At 34.8% G+C, this 26201-nt stretch overlaps 2 protein-coding genes across 3 annotated transcripts in view; one reads left to right on the top strand and one right to left on the bottom strand.

The window, feature by feature from the left end:
* The first annotated feature begins 455 nt into the window (after positions 1–455).
* LOC139695448 (brachyurin-like) lies at positions 456–10249 on the top strand. Its single transcript, XM_071594235.1, has 8 exons — positions 456–506; positions 1648–1753; positions 3646–3796; positions 4842–5008; positions 5536–5622; positions 7770–7903; positions 8582–8713; positions 10181–10249. The coding sequence occupies exons 1-8, from the start codon at positions 456–458 to the stop codon at positions 10247–10249; spliced, it is 897 nt and encodes a 298-aa protein (XP_071450336.1).
* A 3070-nt stretch (positions 10250–13319) lies between these two features.
* The window catches only part of ValRS (Valyl-tRNA synthetase), a 36013-nt gene continuing 23131 nt past the window's right edge, over positions 13320–26201 (bottom strand). Inside the window, exons 15-20 of one of the 2 annotated variants that reach the window (XM_071593581.1) lie at positions 24268–24785; positions 23172–23327; positions 22213–22425; positions 19090–19204; positions 14885–15069; positions 13320–13629 (exon numbers count right to left, since the gene is read on the bottom strand). In XM_071593581.1, coding sequence (XP_071449682.1) covers positions 13405–13629; positions 14885–15069; positions 19090–19204; positions 22213–22425; positions 23172–23327; positions 24268–24785 — 1412 coding nt within the window. In that variant the 3' untranslated portion in view covers positions 13320–13404. The remainder of the gene's footprint in view (positions 13630–14884; positions 15070–19089; positions 19205–22212; positions 22426–23171; positions 23328–24267; positions 24786–26201) is intronic. The other variant, XM_071593582.1, reaches the window with a different exon arrangement.

Here is a 26201-nt window from a genome sequence, read left to right as displayed (position 1 = left end):
CTCTTCATTATTTTTGTAGTAGGCACACGATTATCTCACATACACAATAAACAGCAGTAAATCTATTTTGAGTGCATACCATGATAGCAATTTTTAGAAAAGGGTGGATAGATTCCCAACCAAAAACAACCTCAAATGAATACACCTACTTGAGTGCTATCAGTATCTATCAAGGACAGTTCACATCACTGCAAAGATGAAGATAAATTCATTAATGATAATGCCAATATAACTTAATTATCAAGAAACTCATCTTTGCACTGCAGATAATTATAGAGATTGACATTGAGAAGGTAAACTGTGGCAAAGATAGATTAAAAAGTCTTAATCAAAGATTAATCTCCCAAAATTTATCCCCCATGTTGAGCTCATGAGATATCTTTTTCACATAGAGTATATATAGGTGACAAAAGCACTCTACATTTGTTTTTTCCTTGAAATTTGAAGGGGCAATAATGGCATATTTACACTTCTTTTTGGCTCTAGTAGCCATCATTGCAGTTCAGGTGAGTACTTACATTTGAGTATGACTTATTTAACAAATAAAACTACTTTTGATCATATAAAATACGTAGGGCACTTGAATCTAACAATTTAAATGGAATAAATTATCTGAAAAGAGAAATTTACACTTACCGTTTTTGTGAAGATGTTATATTTTACATTGTATTAATTCATATTATGGTGAGTAGTGTTAGTCCAGGGGTAGATCATTGGACTACTGGCCAGAGGGCCCGGGTTCGATTCCCAGGCAAGCCTCTCAGCTCTAGCCAAGCTGCGTGATTCGTCCGGCACCAGACCTTCCTGGTAAACCATAGTCGGCACTGGCCTCTCCCCCGTAATGTGTAAATTTCACACACCCTTGGGCTTAGTACTGAATTAGCTATACCATTACCTACCAAGCCGACCTTCGGATTGATTCTGTAATCAATCTATCATATGCTCACAATCTCCAATATGCTCATGGTTTATATGTATGTACATCCATAAACCATCCTATTCAAGTCATTTTGTCCAGTTGCAGTGAGTAGCTATATCCACAGGGTAAAAATCACATATTGAATGGTTTAGTCTACCTAACACTATTTTTTTTTGCTGCTATTTGGCTTCTTTACGCATTTTAACCATTGCCATGAAATTTAAACAGTGCATCCTATCCAAGTCATTTATAGTTTTGACAGTTATTGTTTTCTCTGCAATCATAATCCAACTTCAGTTTGATAGTGCTTAGTATAAATCCAACTTCCAGCATGGCAGAAGACAACTTTGATGGGTAAACCATAGTCAAAGTGGAATGAAATTTAATTTTAAAAGATCAATAGTAAGGTAATTTATATCTTGCTAGATTGAATATTTGATATTAAATTTCAGGTTCACAATACCCACATTAACAATTACCTATGCTCATATATTCATATCCTTTTTCTGAAAATACTCATTTGAAAATGGATTTCTTCTATGAACACAGTATTTCTTCAAATTCAGTTAAATCACAATCAATCAAATAAAATAATTGATGGTCTAAACATGATATGCCATGTGTTAAAAAGTAACTATGAAATCGGTTAAATTGGAATATTACTAGTGGACATAGAAGATTTACCAGTGAACAAGACTTTATTTAGATGTTCCATTTTTTGGTTTCAGGCGGTGCAGCTGCCAAACTTGTCTAAGGTAGAACCAAAAATTGATGCTCTGCCAAATAACCTGCCATGGAAAGCAGCCTTAAAGGCTAGAAATGCTCTTGTTAAAAGTAAGTGAAATGCAGCAGTTCTTTAAGATTAGCAAGCAAACAACATGAAAGTGAATACTAACAACAAGCGAGGAAACCAAACTGAATAACAGCCTGAAATGAATCTAACTCCTTCTTTTCTGTTGGTCATTGTCCCATTTCTCTCATCAGTCTACTGACTGGGACTTGAAATCCAAGTGAGACTCATAGATATGAATTTACTTATTCTACCCTTTGATGAGAAAAAGATGAATATGTGATGTCTGATTACCAGAGTTCAATATGCGGTGAACATTTTTAAAGCTTAAGTGCTTAGTTGATCAATGATTCAATTTCAATCTGTCATGTTTGATCTTTTTCCATACAGGACAAGTTTATACATTGTATAATCATTATTATTAGGAGTGGTCTAGTGGGTTTGGGTATGTTTTATGATACTCCCTTGAATTACACACCACTGTACTCTTAGGTCCTCACTACAGAACTAGATACAAAACATCCAAAAATTCCATATTGTATAATTAATCCTTAGTTCTGTATTCATTTTACCTCCCTTAATTTCATCCAAATGGCATTGAGACTCTTTCCCTACCTAAAAACTCTCTTTCCTATCCCTGAACACACTATTCTGGCGGCCCCTTGCCCCTCAGCATTCCCTGCAATCCACTTGTCCTGCCTTTGAACTTCTCCCAAGTGCCCTCTCACTCTTCCTCAACTAGCCTAGAACATTATTGTTTGTTTCCGTGCCTGACTATTTTACTTTCTCCATTCTTCTCCACACCCACATCTCAAAAGCCTCCAGTCTCTGCTTATCCTCTTGCCTCAATGACAAAGCTTCTGAGCCATTTAAAACATAACTCCAAGTTAAAGTTTACCTTGGTCTTTTCTTATCATCTTTATTTAATATTCCTATCATCAATTTCCACCCCTCTGTAAATGCATTAACCTCTGCATTGATTCTATTCTAAATTAACTCTGGATATCCATTGTATGTACAAAGTTAATACATTGCAATAGATATCCAATTGTCTTCCTGACACCAAAGCATGAAAATAGGTACACCTGCAGATATACATGATAGATACTCCTAAAGCAGCTACATGATCAACATAAAAATGCAACATTTTTAAGGTTTAAAAATCATTTGCCTTGATAGCTTCTTGATAGCATTTAGCCAATTAAGCCACTGATCCATACTCTTTAACTCCAAAAATTGTGGAGGCTTTGAAGGGACAAAATTTTATAGCAAAATACTACATATACAATGTCACAAGTATTTGCAGTCATGCATGTTAGACTTAGGTCAATGAGGCTAAAGGCAATGTTTAAACACTAGGGTGTTATCTTTGAAACATTCAAAGAAACTGCAAGAGATGCAATGACAGTAACTTTTAACGCATGACTCTGTTGAATTAGGGCCTACATGTTACAGCTTCTCCCTCAGTTTCTTTGAATTATGTCCATAAGTATCTATGTACTTTGTTTTAAGTGTACAATTATTTCTTGTGCTAATTTTTGTGCTTGTACTTTTTGTCATTTCTTGAATCTAAATTGTAGTCCCCACTACTCTATTGTCTCTCCCTTCAAATATAATTACATCAATCCCCAAAATTTCTCTCCAAGAACACAAGAAATTGTGTCATCTAAATGATTGTAAAACCTATTGACTTCTTCCTCCCTATGGTTGCTTGCTGACATGTACAATTGAACTATGAATAAATTTGTTGGTTCCACTTTTATTTCTATTAATATTATTCTATCACAGACAAGCTCTAAGTGTATTATTATATATATATATATATATATATATATATATATATATATATATATATATATATATATATATATATATATATATGTTATCAACATTAATGCCTAAAGAGTAAATATTGATTGAGATAATTTTCATTCAGAAAATGATGAGTCCCGCATCATTGGAGGTAGTTTTGCTCAGGCAGGGCAATTTCCATACCAAGCCGCTATTTTCATTGACAATCAGGAGTTCTGCGGAGGTTCTATCATTTCTTCAAATTGGATCCTGACTGCTGGCCACTGTGGTTATCAGTAAGTTATATGATTTTAATTATTAATTTTGTAAAATGTTTTTGTTTTGGGCATACCCAGATCTTTACCATAAAAAGGTTTTTTAGTTTGCTAAAATCATTACATAAAACAGAATAGGTTTTCTTCTAGCTATACAGTTCATCTACTGAAAAGTAAATCTCACACTTATAATGCTTCTTTTCAAATTTCTGTTTTGCATTTTGCGTTTTTTTATCAGTTATCAGGGCCATGAGTTACCATGAAAGTTGTTGCTTTTCTACTCCACTATTTTACTCAGCAGTGTACCAATGAACACATTTATACTTGTGGTACTATCATTGCAAGCCTTGATGTAGTTAAAATCCTAATTATTAAATTAATGCAATATGAGCATAGAGTTTCAGCTATTACTAATCAATAGCATGAAATAATCATCCAATAAATATGAGGAATATATTGATTGTCGATTGGAGCAACCAAAATAACACCATAGGTCACTAGCAGTAGATACATTTGTCAAATAGGGTACAAGTAAATTCACTGTAGTAATAGATGAACAAAGATGAAAATAGAACCTTACTTAAAAGGTAGTTTTTATTCTTAATAACAAATAACACCAGCTCAAACATAGAACTACCATCAACCCTATTTAATAAAAAAATAGATATAGTAATCCACTTACCCATTTAGTAAGTCTATTATTCTAGCTCTTAGGACTATCAACACTTGCCAAATGATCTTAAACAACTAAATTTTATGGTCATTTAACATTAGACAATTTGAAAATCCCAGACCAAATCGCCCATATTTGGTAACAATTGATCCTGAACTTAAAAAATTTTAATCAAGAATGCATTCAAATAAATTAATCCCCTTCTCCCAAGCATATATGCTTTCCCCCCCATGACTGGAATTGAATTGAAAATTGTTTGCAATATTCACGGGTAATTTCAGTTATTTTCCTTTTTAAAATTAAAGCACAAAGAATATCAATGAAAAGATATTTACTATTTAAATTTTTATAATTGTCTACAAAATATTTCTCTTTCATTCCACTAATGTTTAGGGCACAAAGTTTTGTTGTCATCTTGGGATCATTGACCATCCAAAATGGAGATCCTTCACAAGTTGTCATTCAATCCTATCAAGGGATTACACACCCGTATTTTGACATGAATTCTCTACAAAATGATCTTTCTCTCATCATGCTGCCTCAACAGATTCCAATGTCTCGTAAGTATAATTTCCCAGGTAATACTCATTAATCCAGGGCACTAATGGCACTGGTATGGTGGCTAGTGTATTGGCTTCCCACACCGAGGTCAAACTTCAAATTACAGTTGAGCTGGAGTTTTCAGAGGTATCCTAATCCAGGACAGTATCACATGGAATGCTGAATAATTTGATCCAATTTTTTTCTCCTGATGAAATCATGAATTGAATGGGACTTTAAGCTGTGGACTCATGGATCCGTTTATTTAAGAGTAGGCTTATGCCGAATTATATTTTTACTTCTGATAACTAATAATCCTACTCATATTTATGTACAAAACTTTCAATTGGGTACACCACTTTCAATTGGGTGGCTAATTTTGGTCTCTATTCAGTTGCCTAGCATTTCTGTTGGTCTCCTCCCACAATAACTACTAATCGCATTCACTTAATAGCAGAGATATTATAGCACAAACATAATCCCTAAATTTCAGTAACTGCCCATATATTTTAGCCAAGGAATAAATGGTATCAAATATTTTTTGCAGCTTACATCAGCCCAATCCAACTATCATCAACTGAAGTAGGAGGAGGACAAATGGCTACAGTCAGTGGATGGGGAAAAACCAGTGATGGTGAGATAAAATTTAATTTCACTGCAACTGGGTGCAATGTAATTATTTCATGTGTGTGTGCAATAAGTTTTCCCAAATGAAAGGAATTATTTGTTTTACCACCTTAAAAAGCATTTAAAACTATTGATAGGCCAAATATACTTATTGATACTTATGCAGAAAGGATAATTCTTTCCATATCCAACCGCAATGGTTGACTAAGTTACTACGTCATTAACTTGATGGGATGAGATACACACTTAGTATTGAATAGGAAATATTATTTCACTTCAAAAAGAAACTTTTCATACATGCATATGATCCCTGAGAAAATATTTTATGAAAAGTAATTAATGTATAATGGAACTCTTAACAACTAGCTACTTGTGCTGGATTCACATTAGCAATAAAAATGTAATTACGATTTAATTTAAATACACTTGGAATCAGATATTCTGAGAATTCTGATATTTCAGGCAACAAAAGGGACTATCAATGAGAAGGAAAATATTAGGGTCAGAAAGTCATCTGAATTCTCATGTTCATGTCAGTGTTCACAAGATTTTAACATTTTCCCTGGTAACCCTTACTTTCATCCTTATGCAGCTAGTCTAGTGTACCACACTAGAATATATGCAAATGGTGTGGTTCCATAATCCATGAATAAGGAACTAACTATAGTTAGTAGAATAGTACATAAAGTCATTAGTGTATTAATTTTACTCTTACCTTATCGTTTACAGAGGTCAGCGTCACACACCACTCACACATGTGCCTTCACTAAATTCTCTCCAACAAGCCAATTGCAATTGAGCATATTTTTAAGTCTGATAATCCACTTGCAACAGGGCTCTGTTCAAGGGGTTCTTAAGCATTGATGCACAATTCCTATAGGCCCCATGCTGTCAGCTTGCCTCGCTCTTAAAAAGCATCACTAGATATGGTACTAGAAGTGTTGAACCTTCTGATACTGCTATCATGTGTGAAGGAATCCTCCTAAATATGATGAAGTAGGTAGTGAATGAAAGTCACCTGCTTCAAAATTCACCTCATGAAGAAATTCTATCATTAAGTGTTTATGAAATGAAAGGTCTTTATCAGGCGTTTTCTTACCATCCAATACAAACATGTTAGTCGATTATGTACACTCAGCATGCGGAAGATAAAGATGATACCAGAACTTGAACGATTACATACTCTCAGGATTTCTCCCACATTAACAAGTAAGATAACTCCAACACATTAACAAGTGTACTGAGAGGGGTCTGAAATGTGTACTGACCCCAAAATTGGAAAGTTGAGTAGCTACTCGAATAGTGCATATCATGTACAAAAGTGACATTTATGCATTTTATAGAGATAGACCCCACAACAGACTGAAAACACTTGATCCATATTAAATACCTTTTTGTCATTTCCCTTGAATTACCAAGTACTCACCAACAGAAGACATTATCGGATTTTATTACAATTTATTTTGGAAAGCAGTGACTCTTATATAACAATATGAATTCCCTGATAATAAACACAAGCACTTTACCTACAAAGAAAATACAAGCAAATATTATTGCAGGGAGAAAATCAAAGCTCCAGGAGGCTGATATTATTGAATTTACAGTGGAATGATGTGAAATAGAATTGAGATTACATACTACCTTATAATACTCAATCATCCTTAATGAACAGGTTATATGCATAGATTACTTATACATAAAATAGTAATTGATATAGAGTAAATATATCTAGTCTTCTCACATAACCGAGGTACGAGACCGGTCCAGTTCACCAAATATCTCAAACCATAGTGAGAGACAATCCATAATCAATTAAACCAAACGATAATCCCACAAAGGCAAAATACAGTGCTCTGTAGGTAGATTTGCTGCGTACACCACCACAACAGAGTATGTATACCCGGAACACCGGCATAGAGACATTTAAAATGTCTAATCTCAATAGCCTGTTTTCAGAATTACCTTATTAATACTAGTGAATGTCTGACTCTGTTGTTCTCATATCAAGTCATGAATATTATATTCATGTAGGTACGCAAATTTAATTTATGAACGCAATAAATATGCAATATATATTCTTAATTGTTGTATGTAATTACCAACTCAGTTTACACACAAATGAAAGTTTCCTACCTAACCATAGCGATTTTTCAGATTCTCAAATCAGCCCCGACCTGAAGTATACCAATCTGGTGACAATGGAGAATAGTGAATGTGAACAATATTATGGTGGGATGGTATACAATGGTGATATATGCTGCACTGGCAACGAAGGAACCACATGCCAGGTGAGTAATAAGGTTTTATAAATGGAGCAATTTCTAAGAAAATATTCACCACATGTCTAATAGCATGACTAACATATTTCACATCAAATATAATAACAGAATCAATATCCATTACTTTTGAGAAAGGAACTGGCAAAAATCTCAGGTGTAAATATCAGGTAAAGAAATAAGACTCATTCCCAGAATAACTAAACTACTTAAGAGGATAAAACTGAGGGGAACATTTTTATACAGATGAAGCAGGATAAATCCAATATAATAATTAAAATATTGAATAAACTATTCTTTATATTTCACAATTACATCAAATACCAAAATCAAAGTTAGACCTAATAATTTGACTTTTGTACTTATGAAGTACTTTCGTTAATCAAGTTTGGCTTAATTAAGGCAGTTTGTGTCTAGTTTTGTTAAAAAGAAAATTATATACTAGTTCTTACTCCACAAGGTTAATCATAAAAATCAAATAATAAAATTTTACTATCTTAAATCTATAGGAACACAATTTGACACACAAATTATTCTCTACTTTAATTTTTTTAAATGGACTTTTTTAAACTCTCAATGCAAAGATAAACTTAAACTTATTCAACATACCTCATTTTTTAAGGATATTTCAGAAATTTCACTTTAATTCAAGCAAGAAAAATAACCGTCAATTATTTTTGTAATTCACAGGGTGATAGTGGTGGCCCTCTTGTTATTAATGGAGTCCAAATAGGAATTGTGTCCTTTGGAGGTCAAAGCTGTCTTCAATCACCTCCAGTCTTCACAAGAGTTGCAGGATTCATTCCATGGATTAGCCAAGTGGTGAATGGCCAATAACTCTCCAATTATTTTTCAAGGAGAAAAAATTATGTAGTAAATTATTTATTTCTACTCTCTCAAAATAAATTTTTGCTACGCTAAACATTTTGAAATATGTATTTAAAAACTTCCAAGAAATGAATGGATATTAATTTGATCACCTAAGAATATTCCTCTCGATGAATTTCCAATGCTTAAGTTCTGCAAAACTGAGAGCGTACATGCTTTGATGCTGCATTTACTCACCGTAATCTGAGTCTTCACATCAACTGGAAGAATTCAACAACTAAATGAATACAAGTGAAAACAAGAGGAAAGTTGTCTTCACTGCACATTATTTTTTAAATGTGTGTATTAGGGTGGCACTTATAAAGAAACAATTGTACCTGCTGCTATTTTTGCAGCTGCATTATTATTTTGTGATTACTGATCTGAAAAAATTAAACATAATATGGGCCTCTGACAGGACAAAATTGGTTAATTCGGGTGCTGACTCAGGAAAAATTCTTCTGAAATCCAAGTTTTGCAAGTTTCTAATGCCAGAACTACAGGCAAAACTAGAGGTGGTACAGGTCCCCCTAACTTAGAATATGTGAATATTTCACATGTCAAAAGGCTTAGTTTGCAGTGGACACAACAAATGTAGTACCCTTGTCCACACCAGATAAACAATGCATGATGATTTGATGGTGAAACTAGCACAGCAGTCAAAGGTTTTTACTGAGATAAATTATGGCCACAGTGTCCTTTAAAATATATATATATATATATGGCCACAGTATCCTAAAAAACAACTACATGGTAAAAAAATATGAGAATTATTCTCAAAATACCAGATATGATTGACAACATCAAAATCAATAATGCAGCAAATTTAAAAAGAATATTTCAAAATATTCTTTTTAAATTTTATTTCAAATGAGTTTTTTACAACCTATAGAGCTATATCGTGTGACAAGAAAATTAAGTGCTATAAAGTAAGAATGATAAATATTCTTCCATATTTTTTGACACTGTATTCCTTCACTTGCCTTTAAAACAAAAAGAGAGAGGATGGCACTGATGACATCTTGCATGCAGACTACAATTTATGAGGGTAATCAATTGTGCATTGAGTGAGGGCAATTAAGGACATTTAGTATTCAGATAGAACTTGTAATAACTATTACAAATTACATTATTTGTGTACCCTTCTATTTGCTCTTGAACACTACCCTGCGGTTTGATGGATTGATATGATACAATTTATGCCAAACTTAATGCTTTGAGGTACCTTAAGTTGTTGGTTTGCAGGCTTATAAATAATGTTTGCAAAATCTCACACGATCAGATCAATAATTTTGGTCTAAGTATGCCCATAAATGTTTCATATGCATATCAAATACATATTAAACAACTTATATGCATAACATTAATTTATTTGTCACTTCATAATGATTTTTGGTCAATTAGATAACTTTATGCTACTAGGAAGAGTGCAAAGACCCTGACAATGGTCAAGAACCAAAGGTGGCTCTGGAATCATGGATTCAAGATTAAAAATAAATGGAGGGTTAAAAGGTAAAATTGGACCCTTTCTCTTAAATAATGTGTGGCTCTCTAAGGCCCTTACAGTTTTAGAATCCTATCTCTAACTTAGGTTACCTCACCTCACCTAAGTGTTGCCTTTCCTTCCATTGAAACATAAGATGTCTCATTGGGATGCTTTTGGCAGAATCTCTAATTCAATCATGATCCATTCTCTCCCACATTAATTTCGTTCCAATAAAAAATATCCATTTACAACTCCACTTAAGAGTACCACAAGATTTCATCAAGCAGGATAAGAGTTACTCTTTACAGGTCGAACATACATGGTTCTGTCTTGAATTTTAATTCATTTATCAAAGCATGTGGTTTTATGCCAAAAATACAACATGAGAATGTATTTTGTACTAATATATCGCCTTTGTCTGCTCAAAACACCATAAATTCTGCTCACCATCAATTCAACAATCTGCAATGTAATGTCATCCATCATCACCAAAATATAAAGAAATAACATGAAAAATGTGACATTGGCCTAGTCCAACCAATATTTACTCACTTCGAGCATTTTAGGAATCAAAATATTGTATTACCCAAAAATATTAAACTGCACACCACACCGTTTTGGTGAAAAGGGTTCATTCACATAAGTAATACAAATTTACCTATGCAGCACCACTTCTCTCTTCCATCTTAAATCAATGGTAAATCTCATTTGGAGTCATTCTATTTCAATACCAATGCATGCAAAATGAAAGGGAAGGCAAGTTAAAACTTTAATTGTGCCTGATTGGGAATGAAATGAGGTCAAACAGTAAAAAGAGCCACAAAACTTCAAAATTCACACCATTTCTGAAGTTGTTGCCCACTCCTTGAGGTCACAAACTGTCAATAATGGCCTCTGAATAACCCTCAGCCTCATTTTCAACAAATGACTCCAGCTGACTCAGGCAAAGATACTTTATATGCTAACATAAATTTGGTGGTAGCATAATGTTGCCGAAATCCTTTACTTCTTTTCATCTACACATATCCAGTTGGTCTTTTGTGGCACATCCTCATTTCCTGTTTATCTGTTCTCTTGGGCTTAAAAAAAAGCTGGAATAAAAACATATTGATGAAGGATGTCAATGGGACCTTAGAAATGATCCCACAGAGGAGATTATTGAGAAATTTTTCCTTTAAATTCACCTCAACTGAAATAGTTCAAGTAATTGGGCGAGTACTGAAGAAGCTAAGTCAAAAAAGAAAATTATTCACAAACAGCATGTATATTAAAATACAAACCTAAATCAATAAATATTTAGGTGTTTAGCAAAATGGTAAAACCTTTCCGAGCCAGAGTAAAAGCTATTTACTGACAGGCTCAAGACAAGGCTTAAACTTTATTTTAATGTCACAAAATGGCATATGCTAGTCATATGTATATATACTTTAGTATACAGATTTAGTACAGAGATACATCAATGTACTATTGCTACGAGAATGATGCATCATGATAGTTTATTTCCCTTCATTACATCGCCCCATAGTATTACTGATTTGTAGTGGATTATGCTACATAGAAGGGAAAAAATGTTAAGTGATGCATAAATATACAAATATGTGTACCTCAGAAACGACTGAGGATAGGAAATATCTTTGTATTAGTTTTACAGCTCACAATCACAGCAAGTCCATGATTTTTACATCAAAAACTTCTCAAAAACAAATTTTCACTTTCCACTGTCTCTATTAGTAAAATCTCAATGGAGTTTCTCTTAATGCAGGGTCAAGTAGGGCAAGGGCTGCAAGAACAGAAGAAGTGCAAGTAGTCGCATCTCTCAAACACATCTCACTTCAACAGGCAGAAAAATTTCTCATATAATGAGTCAAACATGGATTTTCCCAGAATATTCCCAGAGGTGTCCAGAAGAGTGGAATTCCCAGTTCTCCAGTTGTGACACTATTTGGAAATTAAGGGATACAGTAGGAACCCCAATCTAGGTAAATGATTTTTGAACGGTAAATGATCACAGCGTTTACTACATAATATTTTGAAGAGATGATTTTTACTGATTAAGGAATCAAGAGGAATTAAGGAATCAATCAACTTGGAGGATCGGGATGGTGCAGTGGCTAACGTACAGGCTTCCCACTGTAAGGGCCCAGGTTCGAATCGCTGAGGCGGTAGATTTTTTTCATTGGTATCCCAATCCTTACTTGAGGTGCTTCATGGAGAGCACTTTTAGTGAGTACGACTTTCGTGGGATGGGACATTAAACCGCTCTTTGGTGCCTTTTGACAAGAGTAGGCTAATGCCTATGCCGGATTTCCTTCCACCCTGCCTTTCCCATCCATTCCTAATCGTGCAAATGACCTTAGCTGTTGGTTGCCTCCCCTAAAACTACCACTACTAGGAATCAATACTTGACCTCTTCAAAACTTTTAAAAATTCCATTGATTAGTTAAATTGAAGCTGATATTATTCTGATAACTAATTCTTCTGCCACCATATTGTATCATCAAAAAAATAGTATGACATATATTAATGAGCATAAAAAAATTCAATTCCCCTCTTGGTATAATAATTTACCATGAGGCATAATTTACCTACTTTGATTATCTGCATTTTACTAACTTAAACAAACTGAAATGGTTCACAACAACATTAACTGAAAATTATTAGGCAATGAGTGGTCCAGGAACTCACAATTAAAACTAAAAACAGCACATACTCTTTACAGCAACTGGGAATCCTTATGCATAGCTTCTTTCAAATGGCAAAATGATACTTTCCCATCACTAGCCATTTACATATATACATGGTTTTCAGTCAGAGGAGCATTCGCTATCATTGCATTTCTATAATTATTATATCTTACATGCAAAAAGAACTCACTGGCACACTACACTTTGAAGAGCATTCCTGGCAGTGATATTTGCCCTGCTAAATGAGATTCATGGAGAGAAGAAAAAGAAACTTTGCACTTCCACATAAAGATTTAATACTTCACATGACCATGGTTTCAATGCTGCGCATCTTCATCAGGTAGAGTACCGTGGAGTTTCAAGGCTTCAGAGTAGGACAATAAAAGGTGAATTCAGATAAATAATTTTATTCCAATTATTTAAAACTTCCAGAGCTCATTACACTTGCTTTTTGAATGGTTTTAAATAAACTCTTTTTAAGTTTGCTCCATGCTTTGGAGAGCTTCTTCAGCTATGTTGAGGCGAGCCAGCTCACCCCGCAATTGAGAGAGTTTCTCATCATTTGCAGCTCTCACCTCCTCCGGAACCTTGGACTCATAATCTGGAGCATTTGTTGCAGACACTAGACGTGAAACTTGTTGGTCCAGCTTCTCTCGCTTCTTTGAAAGCTTCTCTCTTTCCTTTGTTGGATCCACTAGACCCTGATTTCAGAAAATGATAATGGTCATTTAAAAAGATTCTTTGGCTAATATGAATTTATAAGCAGTGCATATCTTTACAGCCGAAGAACTATGCATCGCAAACCAAACTCACAAGAGCATTGATTAATCAACTTCCAAATATTCGAATGGCATGATATTTGCTAAAGCATGATTACACCTACGTATTCAGTTTAAATTCACTTTTAATTCCTCACAACAAATTTCTTTTATGCTCAAAATGTTCACTTTTTATCCTTCTTATATTTTATTTTACATTATTGCTAAGTTTTATGATGTGAGCGATAATAACAACAAATTATAATCAAAATATTGCAGAGCCAAAATTTACATTCAAACAACCAAGTGATGTTACACATTGCTTGACAACTCAACACTGAAAAATAACAATACAAGAGCATTACAGCCAAAATATCACACAGCACTTGTAAATACAATAAGAGTGCCTAGTAATAATATATTATTTCACAAACTAAAAGTTCATTATTCAATATAGAATTATATTCAGCAATATCTCTGGCCTAATATTCTCTTTGCACAACCAGATAGTAAACAAGGACAGAATCCAAAGAGTAAATATTTCATGGCTGTATCTTTAATAATTTGGTTTTATTTATCATTATGAGGTTACATATAGCGATCTTAGGCTACTTCTCAAGACAATTGCCCACTAAATGGGTGGCTCGCAGTGTTAATTAGGTTTTGCACCCCTAGGAGAGAGAACTTTGCCACAAATGTATTCTCAACAGCTTCAATTATTTTAAAAACAGCATTGCACCATAGGATTTAAAATGAAAAGCTGTCCTACTCTTTCTTCTTAGCATTTGACACATTACTGAGCCAGCATACCTCATGTTCTTGGTATGCATGATCAATGCTTAGCTTTTGGACCTGCCTAATAAAATAACCAGCCACTATTTAATTAAAAGTAATTTTTCCAACTAAGTATACAATTTTCTGACCAAATTTAACAATTTAACTCCTGACTATAACTTCCTTCTTGTATAAAACAGATATACCAATTATTTTCAGATTTTCAATTTGAACAGGGCCAGCCAATTTTCAAATGGTATTATAATTTTATGCATAACTGTCTGAGTTTCTCTACTCCAGCTGATGTTTATGTATCTTAAGTAAGAGGCAGCAGAGTATTTCAATAAGATTCCCAACACTCCATAAGTCCTATCAAAAATAATATATTCTATACATTTTAAAAGAGTGCAGAGTAATTTCTTACCTTGAGCAGCAAATGGACTTCACACTCCCCAGAAACTGTGAGGATAGCACAACCACTTGTGGAAGGTTTATCTACATCAGAACTTCTAATAACCCCAATTTTGCTGCAGTAGGCCAATGTGGCAATATCTTGTGAATATTTTTCAGTTAAAGAGGCAGATGCTTCATCTAAGCAACATACATTTGCTGAAAAGAAGAGCTGATATTAGTGCTTTAAGAAAGAATAATATGATGTGAGAACTTGTATATACTCCATCCAAAAAATCTGGAAAGATATACGAGGGTCATCCGGAAAGTAGTACCCGTTCGTGAAATAAAGACACAAAAGTAAATATTAACAAACATAAAAAATTTTATTTGAAAGAGGATACTTTAAACTACTTCTCAACATAATCTCCAAGCAAATTAAGGCATTTGTCATAACGTATGACAAGTTTCTGTATTCCTGCTGCATAGTCCTTCGCCGCCAGCTCATTGAGATACGCGAGGGACCCATCTTGCACAAATTTTTGCATAATGCAGATGGTGTTTAACAATTTCATGAACAATTGTTCGAGAAACATTGGGAAAATGCTCACAGATGTCATCAATTGTGACGCGCCGATCGTTCCTCACGAATTCGTCAACTGAGCTCACCAGTTGGTCTGTAATGACAGACGGTCTCCCCGAACGCTCATCGTCGTGTGTGTTCCCCCTCCCCATGTTGAAGTTGCGACACCACCGCCGAACAGACGACTCGTCCATTACATTGTCTCCATACACCTCCTTTAATTGGCGATGAATATCACATGGGCGAACGTTTCTTGCATTGAGGAATTTAATCACTGCCCTCACTTCACAACTGGCGGCGTTCTCAATTTTTTTAAACATTGTAAACAATCACAGAAACAACACAGGCAATGCTAGCGTCACGCAACTTGGCTCAGAGAAGGCAGACAAGCCACTGAAGCTATCTGACCTCGTCCAGCGGCTACTCGCGTCGTCAGCACTTCATGCGGCACGAACGGGTACTACTTTCCGGATGACCCTCGTACATTATATACCAAAAGATAAAGATATACATATTCCCACATTATCATTTTTAAATAAGCCAGAGTTTTGATAGACTCATTGAAAGCATTATTCATTTCCTTCTCCATATGACTGCAGTAAGTATACAAAACTAATAATAGCACTTGAATATTTCTCAATTGACTGCTTGTTAAGAAATGCCTGAGAGACAAAGACTTAAACAGCCCAAATGCTGATTCCTCACCAGATTCTAAGAGCATATCACCAACTTTAAATACATTGGATAGGCAGAATTCATCATCATCAAATACCTAATAGATATGAACCACTCAACATTTCCTGGAGACTTATGCACGTCATTTAATAATTCCTTACAAAAGCCAAGAAATGGAACATGTAGTGCACTGGAAAAAGCTTACTTGAAGTGAGCTTCACTAGATCACTGTTAAAGTTTCAGCTATATCCATCATGTGATGTTAGTTTCATAGCCAATTGAAGCAACAAATTTTTGTTTATTTATAAAACGAAAAAAATGAGTCTTGTGCAGTGATTAAACATACGAGGGCTATTCATGAAGTAAGGGCCGTTTGCTTATATTAAAATATTGGCGCTTAAGAACACAGTTTTACTCCTGCAGCGACATCTACAGATTCATTGAGAAGCTATAGCAGCATTTGTTTTGTTTCAGAAGTCGTTTGCTTGTCCGTGCATACAAACAACAATGTCTGCCACAATCGTCCATCCCGCCAGCTGTGAAGTGCATTCTGTCATATGATTCTTGTGTGCAAAAGGATTGTCGGCTGCTGAAATTCATCGAGAGTTATGCCTAGTTTATGGACTTAAAGTTATGAGTGAAGGAAAGGTTAGACAATGGTTCCGTGATTTTAAAAATGGACGAGCAAATGTCCATGGCGAAGAGCGAAGTGGCAGGCCCAGTATTCTGACCGATGAAATTGTTTTGCAAGTGGAACAAAAACTGCGATGTGATTGTCGATTGATGATTAATGGCCTGGCTGAACAATTTCCTCAACTTGGACGCACTTCGGTCTACAATATTGTTACGGAAAACCCCGGATACCACAATTTGTGTGTAAGGTGGGTACGGCAAATGCTCATCAACCACCACAAAGAGCAAAGAATGTCCATTGGACAAGAGTTTTTGGGCCCCCCACCCCCACCGTACAGTCCTGACCTTGCACCTAGCGACTACTTCCTCTTCTTGCCCTTGGAACAGTTGCTCGGTGGACAACGTTTCGAAACCGAAGAGGAACTCAAGAACAGCGTTCGGCTCTCAGGCGGCGAGCTTCTATGCAGAGGGGCTAAAGGAGCTGGTGCAGCGGTATGAAACATGCTTAGAAGTGAACGGCGATTATGTAGAGAAGTGAAGTAGGTTTGTAGCTAACTAAAAGTGCCAATAAAATGCGTTTCATATGAGTATATTTTTTCCTGAGACCAAACGGCCCTTACTTTATGAGCATACCTCGTATTTAGAAGGTTTTACACCAAAAGAGATCAAAGCTGAGTTAGATGAAGTTCATAGTGCATCTTCTGCTGTATTTGCAACTGTTTACAATTGGGTGTATGAGTTTAAACATGGCCATGCATCCACAAATGATAACATTGTTCGGGACGTCCAGTAGAAGTGACCTCCACTGTAATGATTGACAAAATCCACGACATGGTTTCGAGTAATCAACGAATCAAAGTTCTTGAAATAGTTGAAGCCACAGGTATATCGGAAGGTACAGCTTTTTCAATTTTTTGCAAAAAATTGGGTGAAAAAAATCTTAGCAAGATGAGTGCCGTATTTGCTTTCAGTTGAGAATGAACACAATCATGTGGTCAAGTCGGAGACTGGTTTGGCACTTTTCTATCTTAATCCTGACAAGTTTCTGAATCAATACATAACTGGAGAAGAAGCATGGATACACTACTACACTTCAGAGACAAAGGAAGTTGAAACAGTGGGTTTTTAAAAGCAATCTGGCTCTGGAGAAGGCGAAGATGGTGAAATTAGCCAACAAGGTGATGGCCACTGTTCTTTGGGATGAATGCGGAATCATCCACATAAAATCTTGTACATTACTAGCAAAAAGGTCTAATGATGAATAATATGCATCATTATTGCACCAGTTGAGTGTAGAAATCAAGAAAAACCATTCTCATTTGTTAAGTTCCCCCAGATCCAGACAATGCATTGGTGCATACCTGTGGAGTTTAAATGGCCAAAATTATGGATTCAAAGTTCGAATTATTACAATATCCAACCTATTCACCAGATTTGGCCCAGTAACTTTTTTAATTACCAAACTTGAAAAAAGTGGCTCGGTGGAAAATACATCCCATCGAACAAAGTCAACATCAACACAAATGCCTATTTTGAGGACCTTCTGAAATCTTACTTTTCGGACGACTTTAAACAGCTTAAGAAACACTGGTAAAAGTGTACCCGGCTATGAGGAGATAATGCTGAAAATTGAAAAAATCTACCCAAAATAATTTGTTTTTCTACTTTTTCCTATAGACTTACTGAATAATCCACCTATATATTTTAAAAAGTCCTCCTGACCATCTCATTGACCACTGTTTGATTTATCATATTCAAAACCCACAATAAGTTAAAGTAAGACCCATTATCTCCCATCTCTTCCAATTATCCCCATGGTAAGTCATTTCATAATCAAGCTTAACCTCACAAAGGTAGTTTTGTCATCAAAATGGTTTTGTGACTCACTCTTTCTCTGTCTCCTTTCCCTTACCATACCTTTCCCTTATCATTTGACCCTTTTTGATCATCATTACATAATGCTACCTTCTGTTATACAATATTCCTCCTACCCTGGTCACCATCTGTTATCTCATTCCACTAGGAAATACATTAGTGAAAGTGCTACCAACATCTAATAGGTTCTACAGGCAACCAGATTTGATGGATTCTAGGGTGAACAATGAAACCCCATGATTCACCATTCTCCTTCGTAATCCCTTAAACTCCCTCATTCCCTTCCTTGCCTCTCTCCACTTCAACATTCTTGGTAATCAAACACCCATCTACCTTATTATAATTTAACATATGATCAGTTTACTTCATTCTATAAGTGCAAATACTATACCACATCACAACCAAAAATGAAAACATTTATCCAAAAGATCAAAATGCCAAGCAATTTAAGAATGAATATAATGGTGTTTTACCTTCAGTTTTAACTTTTGTAGGAAGATTGTAATCTGCTCTTGCTGATCTTATTACATGAACCAATTTCTGAACAAACTCCACTTCTGCTTCAACTTTGGGATTATGCCAAGGATACTGCAATAAAATGAATAACCATCATAGTCATCTTCCATTCTTATGCAATGAAATTTTTCACCACCACCTTTCAGTTTGAGGAAATAAATAGTTCTATAATAGTGGCATGTAACACATTTAGGAATTTAAAATATTTTGAGCAATTTGGTTATCAACATGAAAATTTAAATCTGAACAAAAAGAAAGCTGAAGTTAATATAAGTATATAATGTGTAGGTTGCCTGATTCAGTGAAACTATAAGATTAAGGGGGACACTCAATTCCAAACTTTTTCAAATGAAACTCATACTTCCCCCCTAACTTTAATCACAAAGAATGAAAGAAGACACTTAGCTTTTCCCAGTAAAAATATCAATTTAAATGTGAATGTAAATTTAATGTGGAAAAGTCAAGTGACTTCTTTCATCATGAAGGATTCCATCATGCTAAGCCTGAAACTGTATTATTTATCAATCACAAGTGTTGGGAATTTCATTAAGATACTTTTATTCAAATGCTCCCTCAATGCTGCAAACACCACAAGTATCATTGCACTCACTCCTACTACAGTTTGGATTTCTGGCAGGACCTGCTCACAAAATGTCCTACACCAAATGTTAACTGGCTGCAAAACTAAAATGAACCAAATTCTCATTTTAATATTCCCAGATATCAAATTTAAGACTTTATTTAAATATTCAGCTCTTTTGCTGAGATTTTCCCAAATATTTGAAGAAATTAGTTCTCCAAATTATTCCCACAAGTTCTGATTTTCCCATCAGAGTAACCAAATACTAAACATACAATTCAACCTCTATAGAATGAACCTTTATTGAAGACTAAAATAACAAAACAGATGGTGAGTGCTAAAATAATATATCATAAACTAGAGCAACTGGGAACAGTTTATCATCTTAGAAGTGTTTTAGAACAAAATGGTGGAAGTAATAGGGATTGAATTGTGTCAGGCAAAGAAGAGTTTACAATGAGGATGGAGCTGATGACAGGGACACTGAATGAAAATGTTAAGAAAAGTCTCATTAGAACTTTGATATCAAGTGAAGAAAAACAATACTATTTGGGAATGCGAAAGTCCAAAGGGTAGAATGTTGGACCATTGGCTGGAGGACCTGGGTTTGATTCCAAGGGATGTCTCTGGGTACCCTCTGCTCCACCCATATTGGGTGATTCAATTACCAGACCCTCCTGGGAAACTATAGGAAGCAGAGAAAGGAACTGGCCCCATACCCGGATGCGCGGATTTCACACGTCCTTGAGATTGGGAGTACTGGGCGAGTTTTACTCCTCACCGATCAAACTGAACTTTCTGCTGATAGCTTTGGTTTTTTCATAGTCTTTCCGAACTTATGGAATCCCAAAACTATTCAATTTGATGATTGATATGATATTTCTAATAGGAAAACTCTGTCATGATTTTCGGCACTAATATTGAATAAAAAAGGTCAAATCTTTGCCTTTAAGGTAGGATTAAATTCTACTTTTCATCATTTTTAGTGTTTGTCAACTCTACTTATAAACCTATTTCAGATGACTTATGTCTAAAGGACTCTTCTGATACTAAAACATTGTTTTTTCATCCTTAACTCTTCATCAACTTCCAATGAAATGGTAAGTGACATTCCAATGTTATATTTAAATAAAGGTAATGATACCCATAAGTTGTTACATCCTGAAAACTCACATGTGACTGAGTTTGGGTATATAGCTGAAATATGAGTTTGGGAGAGTGATACTATAAACACCATTCATTGGACCTCTTATTCATTCGACTCTTCCCTAATTCAACAATCAAACCCTCTTTGAATGTGGTAATTTATATTTAATAATAAAAATCCTGATGCCAAAAACCTTCTGACTGAAATATTTATAATTGAGCAAGAAGTATGCTAAAGCATAATGAAATTGATTTACAAAAGTGCAGTGCCCTTCCATTTCCATCAGTGCTTTCCATTTCCACCTCACCAGCCTCACCACAAAAGCTATGATGAAAGCAGTCAATTAATCAGAAACATTTAAGAAAGTGGACGGTGAACAAAGACTTTCCAATGATGAATGTATTGACTGTCTGGAGAATGACAAAAAAAGGAAAACGGAGGGAAAAGAAAATAAATGAAGAGATACTAGGTATGGTGGGAGAGGAGAGAAGACGCTATGGAGAAATCCACAGGGGCAGGAAAGGTGGATGCAGAGCATTTTGGTTTGGGATGGAAAGTCACTGACTGAGACAGAAGGGAGAGCGTTGGCAAGCAAGGAAGAGGCAGGAAAAGTATAAACATATTGGAGAGAATTGAAGAAGAAAAGAAGTAATTATAATTGAAGAGCAGTTTAATGTAGTATGGGGTGCCACGTTGTCTTGTGTGATGAAGCTAAGAAAGATAGCAATGTTGAGTAGGTGTCTATCCAAAACCTACCTTAACTGGTAGGCTATCAAATGATTACGTAACAAGTCTCTCCAAAAATGCATGTAAAATCCTGTGACTGTATGCAGACACTATTCAAAGAATATGGTGGTTATTATTTCTAACAAAGCAAGTTCTAAATAATAAGGATTTATTTCTGATATAATGTGATTATTTTCGTCGAATCTTTCAAGCTGAGCATATAAAAATTTAAGGTAATACCTGAAAAAAATGCATATAAAAATATCTACTGCTATTCTATGACAAAAACCAACTGCTTATGCCTACTATAGTATATAACAATGCATGATTTTACATAAATGTTCACTGGTCCTTTGAAAATACCCCTTCGTTTTTACTGTATAACTCTTTTGTATCCATTAGTTTCCAGGTAAAATTGTATTTCAAAATTGCCATATGGTGCAGTGATATACACATGGTTGCTTTGCGGTGATATGTAAAAATGAATGCATTTATAAATGATTAAGATGTAAGGTATATGGCCTTGGACCAATCAGATTGGTCATAGTCACTATAGTGGCCTCAGGATACAAAGAGTTTGAAAAGAAATTGCTGGCAATGACAAAAATTATAACTGATAACACTCACCTGTTCAGGCTCTGGATATGGAGCTATGCAAATGGAAATAGGCCGGGTGGCTCCAGCTATATTTGGAAGCCTTTGAAACAGCTCTTCAGTAATGTATGGCATAAAGGGTGATAAGAGCAGGAGACCAACTTCAAAGCATAACACCAGAGTACTTTGAGCAGCTTGAGCAACAGACGATTCCTTATTTCCTTGTAATATTGGTTTCAGGCATTCCTAAATTAAACATTTATTAGTAAATTAAGCACACATTTTATATGTATAATAATAATTTCTAAAGGCTTCCATTTTATATCAAATTTAGACTGTGGATTCCAAAATTTGAATATTTATATCATAAAGATCAGTTGCATTGCTACACAGCTTATATGAGATAAGCTTTCCTCTCATGCATCAAACCAACTTTAAGGCTGATTGCTCAGCTTTTGGGTTAGACTAGAGTAATAATGCTACAACAATTTTTAAATGAAATATTTTTTGGAAATTTTATTCAGTACATCACTATCCAGCAAAATGCACTTTTAAAAATAATTGTGAGGTTAAAAGTGAACAGAAGACAAAAGAGGGCAACTGATTTTGAGGAAATCTCATTTTATCAAGAACTTGTACTACCAGATTTTTTACTAGTTTAGATGGTGTAAAATATGCAAATTATTCTGGGAATAAACATTCTCCCCAAATCTACACAACATTACACAAAACTTCCATTTTTGAATCTCCAATTGACGGTAATACACATAAATAGATGTGTAAAACGTATCTGCTGTGGCAATGGAGTGTGAGGATACTATGATATTAGTATGTTTATATAATAAGTGCTATATAAAGATATTATGGATACAGTGTCACTCATGCAATTAATTGAAATCTCATTTTCAAAGCCAGTTGCTTCAACTTTTGAACATTTCTTTCACAGTTGATAGGATGGACAAACATTATTACAATTAGTATTTTCTACTCACCAAGTATACATCACAGAGCTCATAAAGCCAGAAATTGTAGCAAGCAGTTGTAGCCATTGGGAGGTCATAAGTCTCAAACCCTTCATTACAAGCCTTAATAGCGGCTGCCAGGCGACTGCGGATCCAAATGTTCATTGGTGATTCTTTCTTAATTCCCTGCATTGAAAATTATGGAATTATTTTCACTACATTGTATGAGAAAAGACAAAATTTACACAAAGAGAAGAAAAACACATGAACAGATAACTGTGCACATTTAAGAGCGTGCTCTAAATTACTCAAGTGCATCTAACACTGAACACACATAAAAAGTAGGCAAATACTTCAATAACTTACAATTATAATGGCATATAAGAACCATGGACATAGAAGACCTCCACGGGTTTCACCAGGGAGTATTAATAAAAAGCATTAGTGTACTTATGAGGGTAAACACAATGTGTCTGAAGTATTTTTTGCTGCATAGGAGAACTTGGAAAAAACCAGGAGCTAGGGCAAAAGGAAAAATATTTTTGAGACTAATGCTAAGAAATGGTCTTGGGCATAATATAATGGAAATGTTTCATGCTTCAAAAGTTTGGTGAAACAAAACTTTGCAATTCTCAAATATTTTATTTTCCACAACAGCGGTTATTTTGTGGCCCATCATCAGGCATTGGAATTTGTGCTCAATCACAACGAAGCCATGTTTGTAGTAAATAAAATTATACATGCCAATTACTTCATTACTGTCTCATCAAACTTATGAAGTAAAATGCAGGTGTGTTTTACGACAGAAAGCAAGGAATACTTGTCTGTTTACAGTCAATAAAAAAAAACTGCCCGCAGTGATGAAAAATACCATAAAATAAGGCAGGGAAGGTCTAGAACAGAGTTTAAGGCATCTGGATAGAATTAGCCCACCAGATACCTTAACTTCACATACAAGACCCAAAAAATATTTCTTTAGCCATTTCTTGAGACAAATGGATCTTATGTGCCATCAAATTCAGTAATATTATATCCATCAGCAAAATTAAACAAAGAAGCTCTGCTTCTTATGCTAGCCAACATTTTTACACATTGACCAAATAAAATTAAGTCATTCACAGCGCACCTGAGGAGGCCTGCTCAGAGCATACATGCTGACCTCCTTGGACTTTCTTCCCATGCCAGATGACTTGAAACTGTCTCTAAGTGCGTTGACATGCTTCATCCACCTACGCAGATGCAAGTACTCATCTTCTTGCAACACAACATCACCGATACTTTCACAGCCACCACCACATTTACATTTGAGTGCTTCATATGTGACCAAGTCTGTTTGCGAGAGAGCGTACCCCTCTAAGTAACTGCACTCGGCCAAATGACCATTTAATTCTTCGAGTGTTCTATCAACTATGGAACCGTCAGTCCACACCAAATTCTTTAAGGACGGTAAGGGAAATTTTAAACTCTCCACCTCTTTCCCCAAGGAATACTCACTGTCAGCAGTTCGCACACTTACATTTCCTGAATCAACTGGCTTGATGTTGCGGTCCAAATACATCAATGCAAATTTAGTAGCATTCCACAATTTGTTACAAAAAAACCTGTAACCTTGTACCCGCAATATGTCCAAATTAATATCACGGCCTGAAAATGCAAAACATAAAAAAAGTAAAGAAATGATAAATATTACCTCACCCAACCTTGAGTCCTCCTATTACCCAGATACACCCACTGATATCATCAATTTAGTATCATGGTTGCCCCTGAACAGATTTGGATAAGAAAAAAATGGTATGAATTCTGATATGAATGGCTAGAAAAAGTTCTCAAATCAGAATGTAACAAAAAACAATGTCAATGCCAATTGTTTACATGAAATATTATTATAAAGATAAAAAAATTAAACACACTAACTGCTTTCAAATAGGCACACACAATTGCGTTTCATGCAACAATGAATATCACAAGCACACTATATCCCAAACTCTTCCTCTGCAATCATCAACAATAAAGAAAAAAAAAGTGACAATGTTGTATCTTCACTGTGCCATAACGGGGTGTACCATTAAGCATTACGGTTCCACTTTTGACCAAATTAGCACTACTTTAGGAGATTAGTCTCTTGAATGTTTATGGTTAATTTAAGAAATGCATAGATGATTATAACAAATGTTCGACCAGGAAAAAATATACAGTAGGAAACACCTTTGGAGGACTCATGAAAAATGCTGTTTTGTGGTGCACAGAAATAGCTCTATAATAATAAAGTAAGCATAGCAGGGAAGGTTCATGAAATAAATTATCACACAACACTTCAGATTACTTTAGAGAACAATACAGAAGTAAAGAAGAAAAATGTTACAAATATGTTTAATGGTTAAAGGGTGTGGGGATCAAAATATTTCAGGGACTTCTGCGACTCAGTAAAAGAACTAGACAATCTTGACATACTACTACAGAGAGTTACTAAACAGAATAAGCACACAAAAACATTCCACATTTGACTACTTTGCAATGATTTTCTATTTCCACATTTGACTACTTTGCAATGATTTTCTATTTAACTTTTCAATTATCGAGTGTACAGTTTACAGTTAACACAAAATAAAAAGGTTTATGAAATTTTTTTTTTCTCTACAGATCAATAACACTCAAAACAGTAAGCTTTAAAACAAACATTTCTAAGAACTAGAGAAATTAGGGGAAATTTGCAGAAAAGTGAAATTGCAGGGAATAGTTACATTAATGGAAAATTACTGCATTAAGACTAAGTTAGTCTTGTATAATAAACCAAGAGCTAATGTATCAACAAAGATTAGGTCTAATAAAAACTCTGATTTGTATTAAATAGGTAATTAATAATGCCTAACCTCATTATTATGAGCAATGCTTTCTCATGCCTTGGAATATGCTGCAAATTGTCCTAATAGATAACATAGTTAAGACAATGAAAAGAAGCGCATTGAAAAAATTATCAAAAATTGCAAATAATTGATATACATTACATCATAAAATTGTCAAATATAGTTATGACATAGTCAATGTAAAAGCCTTTATCTG

Source organism: Hetaerina americana, unplaced genomic scaffold (assembly GCF_022747635.1).
Source record: "Hetaerina americana unplaced genomic scaffold, ioHetAmer1.1.p SCAF_6, whole genome shotgun sequence".
NCBI classification, from domain to species: Eukaryota; Metazoa; Arthropoda; class Insecta; order Odonata; family Calopterygidae; genus Hetaerina; species Hetaerina americana.
The sequence above is the reverse complement of the archived record's forward strand: the minus strand, read 5'-3'. Positions and strand labels throughout refer to the sequence as shown.

Coding starts and splice junctions, on each gene's coding strand:
- LOC139695448 (XM_071594235.1), top strand. CDS start 456: ATGGCATATTTACACTTCTTTTTGGCTCTAGTAGCCATCATTGCAGTT. Junction 507..1,647: donor TAGCCATCATTGCAGTTCAG/GTGAGTACTTAC, acceptor TTTTGGTTTCAG/GCGGTGCAGCTGCCAAACTT. Junction 1,754..3,645: donor TAGAAATGCTCTTGTTAAAA/GTAAGTGAAATG, acceptor ATTTTCATTCAG/AAAATGATGAGTCCCGCATC.